The sequence below is a fragment of the Charadrius vociferus genome, unplaced genomic scaffold (genome assembly GCF_000708025.1).
Source record: "Charadrius vociferus isolate BGI_N301 unplaced genomic scaffold, ASM70802v2 scaffold196, whole genome shotgun sequence".
In the NCBI taxonomy this organism is placed as follows: Eukaryota; Metazoa; Chordata; class Aves; order Charadriiformes; family Charadriidae; genus Charadrius; species Charadrius vociferus.
In genome coordinates this window covers 55,868-67,782 of record NW_009648953.1, presented here as the reverse complement: position 1 = coordinate 67,782, position 11,915 = coordinate 55,868, and the positions used below count along the sequence as shown (strand labels likewise).

Here is an 11,915-nt window from a genome sequence, read left to right as displayed (position 1 = left end):
TGGTCTCACATAAAGCCAGGGACAGTGGAAGGCTGCTTCACAAAAGGAGGATCAGCAAACAGTGTGAAAGCAAAGGAGTGACAAGTACCATCTGCTACAAAGGAAGGGCTAGTGACATTAGTTAAAGCATACTTATTTAACCCAATCCTGCCCAGCACCATCTAAAAGCTGAGGCTGGAGAGCATAGCGACTGCAAGGTGGCTCAGTGATGTTGGTCCCTGTTAAACGGGAGACCGTCTTGCTGGTTTGAAGATTTTGAACCAAAGCAGCAGGTGTGATGCAACTGAAATCGGAGGAAGTGGAAGGAGGGATGAAGTAGAGATAGCGCTCTTCTCCAGCTGTGAGATAGGTAGGTATAGTCTTTGCTAGTTTATACCACCTCAAATGCTGGAAGTTAAACCATGCTGCTCTGGTAAGTAAAGTCATAAGATCCTGTAGCACCCCCTTATCCCAAACGTGCTTCTGCCATTGACGAGGAAGGGTGGCTTTATTCCAACTGAGCTGCTAAAAGTTTGGTGAGGGGTGTTTAAAGGAGTCTTGGTTTTTATCATTGGTTTAACTGTCCCCACCAATAAACGTGGTAGGACAGGAGATGTTTTATGAGACTGGGCCGCTAACAGCCTGTGCTGAAGCTCTCTTCAGTCCCCAAGTGGAAGAGGGGATGATAGGAGGGTTTTCCAGTCAATTCGTGAGAGCTCAGCTACAGCATTTCACATTGGTCCTCATCAGACAAAGTGCTTTCCTGAAGTCATCAGCCCTCAGGTATCCAGGCTGGGCCAAAGCCCAGCTATCACTGGCAACAGTGAGGATTGGTGCAAAGGTGCCACTGGTCCTATCTAACCAACCAACCAAAACAAACAAACAAAAAAAACCCAACAAACACAAATGAAAGAGAAAGGGAGACAAAAACAAAAAAAAAAAAACCTGGAGGAGGTACTCATTGGGAAGCTTGAGGGGGAGAAAATAAAATCACATTGTGTTTAAAAATTATAAATATTCCCCTTATAAAGTTATTAAATAAAATGAGATCCGTCCAGTGGCTGTGGTAAGTTCCAGTGATCCTCCTAAGCAATGTCTGGTAGTCTTTAAAAAGTGATCTTTGCTCCCCATCTCTCTTGCCCTTGGTTTAAGTGCAGCAGGGGTTGTCAATGACTAGCATAACATCAATGCCATATACTTCCAGCAGGTCCATAAGGAAACTTCGATCCCCTTGGGGATCCAGGCCCATGCCTCGTGCGTGGTCAGCTGTCAGTGTCTTGTCCTGGCTGGCTGACACCTCCATCAGCGTCTGAAATATGCGGTTGTTTTGCTCCATGAAAAACCTATAGAATAAAGTCAGGTGAGATGATGGCATATCAAACAGGCAGCCGAGCCCCAGAACTGCATTTAACCCCCTTTATTCCTAGATCCCACCTTTTTAGGTGGCACTAGTGGTTTTCCATCTACCCTATGGATGACCCGGAATAAACAAAGGTAAAGCAGTAACTTGTAATTTACAGCGGTACTTCTATTTGGCCCATTTATAGTGGGCATTTCACTCTTCAGAAGCAAGCCACGTTATCAGCTAATGTGTATTTTGTGGTAACCAGGTGGGTACACCAGACCTACACTTCCCATAGTGCAAAGGAGGAAACAGCCTTGTCGGCTGTCTAGTAAGCCACTGGGTAAATAAATTCTCCATTACTGGCGCACAACACAGCAGCGAGAGCCATTTTTTCCCTTGTGCTTTCCTAGGAACATGCAAGGCTGTTCAAAAGAGCTCTGACTACAACTGTGCAGCTCAACGATCAGAGCTTTGCCCCGACAGTCCTTCGCACAGTTTCACCCCATTACTTCTCACCTGCTGCAGACTGAACAATAGCGACAGGCAGTGAAGGTGGCAGAGGTGTGGTTTTCATCTAATTCTGTACCTCGCTCTCTACACCCAGTTCTGGTTCCTCTGTTTGCCAAGTACAGAGCCAGCCATATCAGCAGGGCAATCCTTCACATGCAGGTCTTATCTCCACACTGTACCTCCCCGGCCATGGTACAGTGCCTGCTTCCCACAGACATTGTCCTTTCCTGAGCCAAATGTTCTGGCATGAAAAGTCCTATGGTGCTTATGTTTTCAAAAATGGGAAGGGGTTCTTGCGATTCTAATTGTGGTTTAAAAAGTCCCTTCTCCATCCCAGCACTTAAGAGACCCAAGTGGGGACTAATACGGCTTCATTTGGTTTCTCAAATTGAAAGGAAGACAATCTGAAGAGGAAGAGACAGTTTGGTTCTTGTATCCCTAGGGGAAGACAGCTGACTATGGAATTAATGTTAACCACCATGTTTCACAATATGCCAAACCAGTGCAACATGAAATCAGTGAAGACGCTCCCTAAACCTAACAGTGACCAACTAAGTGTTGGAGGTAGCCACTCACAAGATGAAAAGGTCCTCTTCACAGGAGCTACAATCTTCACCCACTTCTTGAGAATACATTAACATCTGCCTGAGAGAAGGGAGACAGATGAAATGCACACAGTGAAATACCTACAGTGAACCTCAAAGCATTATGAGAAGGCAAGGATTACAACTAAAAACTTCACATCCATTTCTGGGAGACAAATCAGATTAACACCATTGCCCCGACAGCTGAGGCAACAGGGTAGTCTTCAGAAGACACTGCGCTGGAAATCAGGCTATGTTTTCAGTTCTGCTACTGACCAGTGGTGAACCAATGGTGAGTCACAACCTCTGCTTCTCGTCCTGCCTTCTACCTGCTCCACCAGCTCACTGGCAGAAGCATCATATGTGTGCAGAGTGCCCATGGACTCTCATACCAGTCAGCTACAGCGAAACCAGAACCTCAAAGAGATGAGCTGAAGCAGTGGGAAACTTTGAAAATACTAAGACAAGAAGGAAGGTACAAAGGAGCAGTGTCCTCTTTATCCCTATCAGGACCAGGACCACCTGGATGTCTATTATTACCTCTGGTCATTGAGCCGTCGGTACTTCTCCTTGTCAGCATTGTTAATTTTCAGGAGTGGTTGCAGATGCTCATGATGCGTCTTCACGTTCTGGTTGTCCACATAGACATCATAGAGATCCCGTTTCTCCTCAAAGATCTTTTCTGTTGTACCTGCCAAAATCAGAGATGATTTTCAGAGCAGCATGTTGGTTTCCCTGCAGACCAACTGTTCTCTCCTGCTTTTGTAGTTAGTCATTCCATCCACATCCTATTTCTCATCAGTTTTATTCCAGAGTCTGGCGTATCAAGACATTTTGCAGCCTAAAGTTAAAAACATCATGCCTAATCCATCATACTTACAGGCCACATATGATACTTCTGTCTCCAGCATTTCTATGTCTGCCACATTCACATAGAAGAATGGTTTGGACTCTGGGACAGTTCCTCCGAGACCAGGTAGAGAAACATTGGCAAGGCAACAGCAGCAATACACTGTGGACAAGAGAAGTACATCCTGAGATGCGTTCAATATTCCTTCAAGGGCGTTCTCAACCCTGCTTACCCAGTTCTGCTGCACGCTTCTATGAAGACAATGGTTAGAGCTTTGAAATGCCCCTGAACACTGGAACTTCTCCAGTGGGGACATCCTATTTTTGATAGGAAATAATCAGTTCTCCCATAGGAATCCCACGTTCTAGATTCCACAAATTCATTCAGCACTCTTATTGTTCTGTGTTGATGGGAACTGTGTTGGACAGTGCCAGGTATGTCCTTACCTGAAAGGCCTGAAGAAAAGCATTTTGTAGGAAACGGGTAAATGCAGGCTGAATGGTATCTTCATAAGGAATGGCTGCAATGGATTTTGAAGACCTGCATGATGTCTGTCCCCTCAGTACCAACAGGCATTTCTGCAGTGCTTCAGCCTACTAGATCAGAGCTCTGCGGTGTCCCTGGAAACATACCTCTATAGCAGACAACTCCAACTGGGGGCGGTGAAAATATCAATATGCGCTTGCGCAGCAGGGCAAACTTCCAGAGGACGAGGATCTGCTCACCGAAGAATTTGATGAACTGAGACATACAGCCAGCAGGGTGTGTGATCTGCAGGTGGAAGGAAAGGGAAGAAAACAGCTCAGAGGTGAAATAGGGACACATGCACAGATGCTAAGTCTAAATGTGGGAGCAAGACCAGCACACAGCTATGGCAGAGAACTGCAGCTTGTAACAGCTCAAGCAACAAAATCTTATCTAAAGCAGCCTACAAAGCGCTGGAGTTACTGCTTATATAAAGAAGTATGAGACACCAGCAAGGAGCAGCAGTGCACTGCACATTCCTGCAAGCCTGAGAGCACCTGCCTCACCTTCATCTCGGGGTACATGTATCTGTGGATGGACGGCAGCCAGTGGACAGGTTGCTGAGAGGTGGGGGTGCCCTTGCTATCAGGGAGAACTCCTTTCTTGTCATCATAGAACGCCTCGAGATGGGAGTAGTGCCCTGGCATCTCCAGCTGGTGTCTGGAAAAGAGGGAAAAAGGGGATATCTGTAGCGTCTCCAGACTCTACGTATTTAGTGCATCATCCCTGGCCAACATTTGCTTTTCTAGCTAGCAAAGGAGCCCTGGGTGCCTCAGTTGCACACACTTATCCAGGAGGCAGCCAAAGCATCAGGAGTAACACCAGCCTTCAACACAGGCAGGACTGAAGCAGACGGTGAGCTGACATATGCGTAGGACTGATCCTGGTTTAAAATACACTCAGGTAGGAACGGCTTTTCCTTCTACTGTCACCATTTTCCCTGCCAGGCCTATTCAACACAGCTGAGGCACACAACTAGCCAGCATAACCATTGTAGGCTTAGAAGCCTTTTTGAAGCCCTCAGTAAAATGGTTTTCAGAAGGACAAAAGTGGAACTTCTCATCCTCTCAATTCTTCCCTTGACACTAGGTGCCCACAAAATAAGTAGGGTTTGGATAGCGTTTGACTAGCCTGTTAGCAACCAACAGACTGCTGCTAATCAGTTCCTTGTTTCCTTCCCATTGTGAATCTGTAACTCTTTCTGGAGAAGTTGTTGTTCAAGGAAATCATAGGTCAGCATTGTAGCCAAATTCTCACTCATGCCTAAAAACGCTCTCCATCGAGGCAACGTTACCGCTCCCAGGCAGGCAGTGGCCAGACCCATTCCCAAGGGAACTTACCTGACCTGGTTCTCCAGGAAGTGCATGTACCTATACAGCAGGGTGTAGGAAGGGGAGAGAATCCCCACAGACTTCATGCGGGCACCACGCTCTAACTCGCTCTCCACAGGCATGTTGGCAAAGCAGGCCAGGCCAAAACAGAGCCCTTTCCGGAAATAACTGGGGGACAAACGTTTGACAGAAAGGTTAACGTTAAAAAGAGGGCAGGGGAAGAAACAAAGGTAACTGACCACTACAAATACTGTTTGGGAACACAGCTCCTTCTTTAGGGAACCCCCTGAAATCCCACCCTGCTATCTGAAGGGCTGAGGGCAGGCCTCGGCTGTCCTAGCCTTCTCAGGAACAAGGCGGGACATTTAAGGCAAGAGTTCCCAGTGCCTCTACCACTAAAGCCCCTACCAGCCATGTCACAAGCTGATAAGGAACTTGGAAGGAAGACGAACAGAGGATGCAGGACCCAGTCTTGGAAGAAGGGGCTGCTGTGCATGAAGTCGTGAGTATAGTCTAGCTGCCTCGTCATATTTTGGGTGCCAGCACGTGGAAGCATACTCAAGCTGAGTGGAAGGGTAAGTTCGCATGCCTTTGAGAAAGTAACTCTTATTCCTGACCACCGGGAATTGTGACACTGCAGTTAATTGCAAAGCATCGCAACTCTGGGTTAGTAAAAGGATGGGAAGGGAGAAAATTCCTAGCTTATGTCTTTCCACTGAAGGAAGGAGCTAATGGAGAAGAAAGTGAGTAAGGACTGTTTATCACAACGTTTAAAGGATTCAAAGGCACTGGCAGAATTAAGAGCCTTTTTCCAAGTCCAGTTCCTGCAAAATCCTTCCCATTTCAGGTCTGCCATTCTCTCCCTTCACCCTGGGCCTCTGCTAACAGTCCCAATAGGGTTAGCGCAGTATGATTTGCCCAATACGCAATAAAATGTGCACACCACTGAGAAGCTGCCCTGCCCCATTCACCAGTTGACCTCCACAGCCAGAGCTGTCATACAGCAGATTCCACACAGCTAGCTGGTGCTTGATACGATGTTGAGAGTATCTGAAGAGTATCTTTGCCTCAGCTAGATACAGTTTAGCAGCACATTTACGCAGGAATTTAAATTGATAGATGGTATTTTTTCTTGCATGTTCTGAATTAAGGGATGGCGGTGTAGATGTATAGCTAAGAGAAAGAAGTGATATAGCTCAGACGTACTCACATGAAATCTGACTGGATTTTGTGGGACCCACTCGCCATGGATTTGAATTCTACGCCTTCCAAATCAATATCTTGGGGTAAACACCACTCTACCATGTTGCCTGCAGAGAACAAATTTATTTGGGTAAATATGGACACAGTACTCATTTCTAAAGGGCAAACACCAGCAACAGCAAGTTGCTGCTTTTACATCACTGGGATGCCAGTAACAGTGCAAAACGCAACTCCTGAACCCCTAAATTGTCACTGATGGTAGCTGCCATACTATACCCCGCATATCTCTTGCAAACGTTACTTCTTGCAGCACAGCGCCCAAATATTGCAGAAGTTTTTGAACCGTTTCTGATGCTAGTGCTATTTTGTGGGTTTATCCTTTATAAGCTTAATCACAGAGCAGCCACAATTTTACGTGACAGTGGATAAGCCGTGGTATTAATGCTGTTCCGCTCAGGCTGTCTACACAAGTATCTGATACAGAAAGAACCCAAAGTACAGACTACTGCTCTTTAGGATGAGTTTCTGTGATAGCTCATACCACCACCAACATCCTCCTTTGGCTACGCGTGGCAGGGCTGGTCAGACAGAAGCCCCTGAGCCAGCATCCCGATAGTCACTGCTTCTCCCTGGAATCTCCTGTTTAGTTTAGTTAGGAGTTAGCTGAAGCTTTATATGGAGGCTGAGGTGATCCAAGTACTGCAACATGTTTGTGCATGCTAGAATAACCAAACAAAAAAGCACATAAATTGCCATCTAGATCAAGATTAGCAAACATCTGTCACCTGCCAACCCAGCCAGAAAGCGTGCAGTTGTTCAGTGCAAAAGGCCACCTGAGGAGCCTGATCCTGGAACAGATGATATCAGAGAAGTCACAAAAAGTCCCTAAAGCTGATGAAGTCCTGCCCCGCCGCTGGCAAGTTTACCACGGACAAAAAAGGCGGACTCCTCAAGCTTTCCCATGGCAGCACTTCAGAGCCTAGCCCTCTCCTCTGGACGCTCCCACTGCACCGAAATGTGCTCCAGACCTACCTCTCGAGTTCCTGTTCTCCATCAGCCTGCCCGTAGCAACAGCGTTTGAAGTAATGTGACTTTGTTTCAACAACAAAGCAAACAAACATTCTTCAGTGTAACGCAATGGCAGATGCGCCGTGACGATGCTTCCTAGTGGTACAGCCCTTTGGGGTGAGCATCCCAGCGGTGCTTGCACAGCCAGCGTGCATTCGGAAGGGGCCTTACACTCAGCTGAGACTTTGAAAGGTATTTAAATATGAAGCCTCGTTTCTGAAGCCTGTCTGTTGTGTCATTACTCATACTGCACAAGTATATGCATGCACTCTCGCACAGGAATTGGGCTTAGCTACTGGCATTTAAATAGGCTATTTTTCTTCTCGCATACTGTATTCAGCAGACCTCCCCCAACCCTGCCTGGCAAGGACTTCAAAAAAACCCCAGTGTTAAGCGTGGCAACAGGAGAGGTTTTGCATCCAACTAACCGCTTCTAGTCCACAAGCAGACCTCTCCCGCAGAGCCGGGCTGGCTGGGGAGCAGCAGCCGCCTCGTGACCCCGAGCACAGCTCCGTGCAATCGCACGCGAAACCACAGAGCTCTGCTGTAAAGCGCCTTCGCCTCTGAGGCGTGTGAAAGGCTGGCAGAGAAAGCCAGTGACATCATGTCAGCCTGCGCGGTCCCCTGTAGGTTTTGCATATTATATATAGATGTTGGCTTTTGTTGTTTGGGCGGGTTTTTTTGTGTGTGTGTGTGTTTGGTTTTCTTTTTTAAAGGCACAAGGCTTGAAAGAGCAAGGAAGTCAACTCTTAAGACTGTTGCCTCATCACCACAGAATTGTGGTTAAGGCCAGATCCGCTTTTAAGTCTTACATCACAGAGAATCGCTTATTGGTCATTCCCTATACATTAACAGATCAATATGCAAGGGCGCCATCGAGCAAAGGAAACTGTTTGACTTTGTTCAGTTGAGTCACAAACACTACTCTCAGGTGGAACACCCACTACAGAGGTGGTGAAGTGGACGGGGCCCAAACAGTGTCTGTTCTGCAGCAGTAAGGAAAAGACGCCTTGAAATAGATCCTTACCCTACGCGTAACCACAAAACCAGCTTGCATATCATGCGGCTTTCTTTTTTTTTTTTCCCTGGGATCTGTCACAAGCAACCCACACCTGCGCTCCCGGCAGCTCCTCATGCCACCCTGCCCTATGAACGTATGGGCGACGTGGCAGCCAGAGAACAAATCCAGAGATAAAAAAAAAAAAAAAAAAGAAGTCAGTCCAGTGAAACAGTAGAGCAAACACAGGAGAGACTTCACCCAGCCACGACAGCGACTGCCAGCCTGCCCGAGAAACCGGAGGAAGGAGCAATGCTGTAGAAAAACAGGAAGCATTGCCCTTCCCCACGCAGAACGCAGCTCTCGTGCGCACGGGAAACTTTCCAAGTGAGAGTCACCCAGCGTTAGAGAGCAGGCGACTGGTTTTGCTGAGAGTCAAATCTGCAGATCTGGATATCTCTTGGGAGCTGTCTTCCAGCTCCAGGCCAGATCAGAACCAGCACTCTCAGTTTCTGCTGTGCAAAGTTAAGGATGTTCTTCCTCTTTCTCTTTTATTTTCTCTCCCCTGGATTTTCACATCCTTACAGAAATGATAATGGCACTAGAATTGGGTGGTCATCACCTGGCCCTCATCATCATTAGATGTTTCCCAAGATCTTTAGGGTCCCCACCTGTGCAATGCCAGGACACAAGAAGCACGAAGTGTGACCCAGCCGTCACACTGGCTCCGTGTCCTGCATGGAAGAAATGCGGGACAGAAAAACAGAGTATTTGCACGTTCACTGGGGCAAAATGGATTACTTCCCTCTCCTCCCTCCTTGTCTCCCTCCATTACTCACATCACCCTTTAAGCCAACAGACTGTGTGGGACCTCCACAAGGCTGACTGTCATCATTTCCGTCACAGAAAAGGGGCTAAGAAGGTTCAGCCTCTTTTCAACTATTCTGACCTGACAGAGTTGATGTGGCCACAGACTTTGCCTGATCTTTCTTTATTTGTTCTATTTTTTTTTCAGTTGCTTTACCCAAGACAAGTATGAGTCTCGGAAAGCACACGTGCTTGAACCTAATGCCAAGTAAGTCACACTTACCAGATGTATCCCCGTGGCTGCCCAAGATGGTGTTGGGTCTTCTGTTGCTACCCAAGGGAAGACCTGCACTAGGCAATTCAGCAGCCTCGTTAAAGCCCCTCGTGTCCGTGTTCTTTAAGGAACAGTGTTTGCACAGACCTGCTGCTCACGCTTTTTGAAGTGTCAGAGCATTCCCAACGCATCACTCCCTGAAGGAGGGGACTGCCAAATGGCAGGGAGCAATGAGAAGATGGCACTGTTGGCTCCCTGGCTGCCACCATTCTCCACTTAATTTACAGCACGCTTTCTGCATGAGTGCAAGGGCCGTCTTTGTAATAGCGGTGAAAAGAGCTCCTTCTCAACTGCCACAAGGTTCACCATGCTGGAGGGGAGGACAGCACCGCTGATTTAGAAGCTGCCTCTGGCTCTTAGGTTCACCCACTCACGCAAGCATCGACAGAGTCCCAGGGACACTGGAACTATAACAGTGGCCTGGCAACCCCATAACCTACTTTCCTGAAATCATCACATGCAACTGCTAGATACGCTGAGCTTGTCTGCTTCAAGCTCTTCTAAATTTAGGAGGGAAGCTCTTACGTTCTTTATTAGTGTAGTCACCACTTCATGCATCTACAGTAAAACTTCTCTCACCCAGCTGCTTGCCTGTATTTGAGTAGACATTCCCTGGCCTAACTACCCTCCCAGCCACCACCAGAAATTCTGCCTTTCACGTGCCTGAGCAAGCTACCAAAGGAGGTCTGCTGCGCTTTTCTTGGGCAGGATCAAGCAGGTTTCCAGCTCAGACACTGACTGGATGATCTCCTTTAAGTCACACCCAAGGACTAGATACCCTTATGAACATTACAGAAGTCCTTCATGCCATATGCTGTGGTGGACCCTGGAATTTCCACATCCTTTTTCTGACCCTAGCCAGTTCACACCACTGCGGCGTCAAGATCTTTTTTCCAAGTCCACATCCTCCATTGGGCACTTTGCCCTCCACCTGTGAAGCTGACATTTGCTTATGTGTTCCTCACTGTCCTACCATGCTCCTTACATTCAGCATCAGCGCTGAGTAGCAGTGGGAGGCTGAATCTTCCTGGACTTGACAGACTACTCCAAGGTTGATGACACCCAGCATTAACTGCACATCAGATGTGAGAAGAGCTGTTTCCCAACTTTCCCTGGACTTCATTCAAAGCAACAGCTGGTTCAGAGAAACTCCTGAGAAAGCTCAGCTTTCTGCCACCCAAGAAAATCTCACCATTTCATAGAAGGCATATGCTCTCAGATTGAAAGACAACATGCTGTTGCTGCAGTCATCCAGACTCTTCCATGTTTTGGATACTAATGAGAAACACCTCCCCTTTCCATCTCTTGTTGGAAAGATGACATCCCATCTCATTTTGAACTTTGATGAGTCAAGAGCCCCGGACCTCTAACTGAAGACACCTCTCTGGTGCAGTATGAAACGGGTAACTTCTCGAAAGCCCTGTGGTGTTTCAGGACGTAGCAGCCATGCTGTTCGGCAGTGTGCATTTCTGACAGCACATCACACTTGGGGCTCTGTTCTTTTCACTACTTCCTTGGGATTTTCAGTTGAAGACCGGGATTCAGTCTTCACTATCAGGGCCCTCTTGGGAGTGTGACCTCAGTTACCTCCCCCTTCCACTGAAGGACCCCACCATGCTTTAACAGAGCTCCTTCCTGCCCCTAGTACTTTTGCTATGGATTTGCTAAGAAAGGGTCTGTTTACAGAGGGAAGAGGAGCTCACTCCCACCAGGCAAATGGGCTCCTGCATCTCCCAAGCTACTCCCTAAACTTTCTGATCATACAAGACTTTCAGCTACACCCCGCTCTTGCCTTGGCACCCCAGGTTGGTGCCAGGCAGCCAAAAGACCCAACAAACTGTCTGGGGACATTAGCTCCCTAAGCACAGTGCCTGCGTTAAGAGATGTGAGGTGAGCGCTAACTTTCTCTCTGTGTCACAACATCCTGTTTCCTGGATGTCGTTAGAGCAGCACAACTAAGAAAACAAGAAGTTTTCTGACATGCCGTTTCGCAGACCTGAACCGAATAACCCCTGTCAGTAAATGAAGTGATCCAACACCAAAGTCCCGACAGTGCCGAGGGAGATGGATAGGGCAGCAAAAGGTGGAAACTACATTCCCTTCCCCGCTCCTCTGCCCTCGTGGATCGTAGTGCTCCAAAGCGCCAAGAGTCCCAGAGATGCCACCGGAGGCCAGCCTCTAAACACACAGGTCACCGAGAAATACATTGCCCAGCTGGTGCTGCTGCTGGGGATGATGCCCTGCGTGCCTGCCAGATTCACGCCTGCCGTGGCCACCATCCATCCCCGAGAGCTGCAGGCAGGTCTACGCCACCCCACGGAGACAGCGGGATGCTCTCGAGGTGCTGCTAACAGGTTGGTGCCCCCCGGCAGCGCTGGGCAG

At 47.9% G+C, this 11,915-nt stretch overlaps 1 protein-coding gene across 1 annotated transcript; it reads right to left on the bottom strand.

Moving 5' to 3' along the window:
• Positions 1–1,126: 1,126 nt before the first annotated feature.
• On the bottom strand, positions 1,127–6,429 carry KIAA1147 (KIAA1147 ortholog). The gene is made up of 8 exons (XM_009887390.1): positions 6,335–6,429; positions 5,134–5,292; positions 4,300–4,453; positions 3,901–4,039; positions 3,299–3,430; positions 2,959–3,109; positions 2,411–2,479; positions 1,127–1,322 (listed from the first exon to the last, which is right to left on the bottom strand). Exons 1-8 carry the CDS (start codon positions 6,427–6,429, stop codon positions 1,127–1,129), a joined length of 1,095 nt encoding a protein of 364 aa, XP_009885692.1.
• Between the last annotated feature and the right edge of the window lie 5,486 nt (positions 6,430–11,915).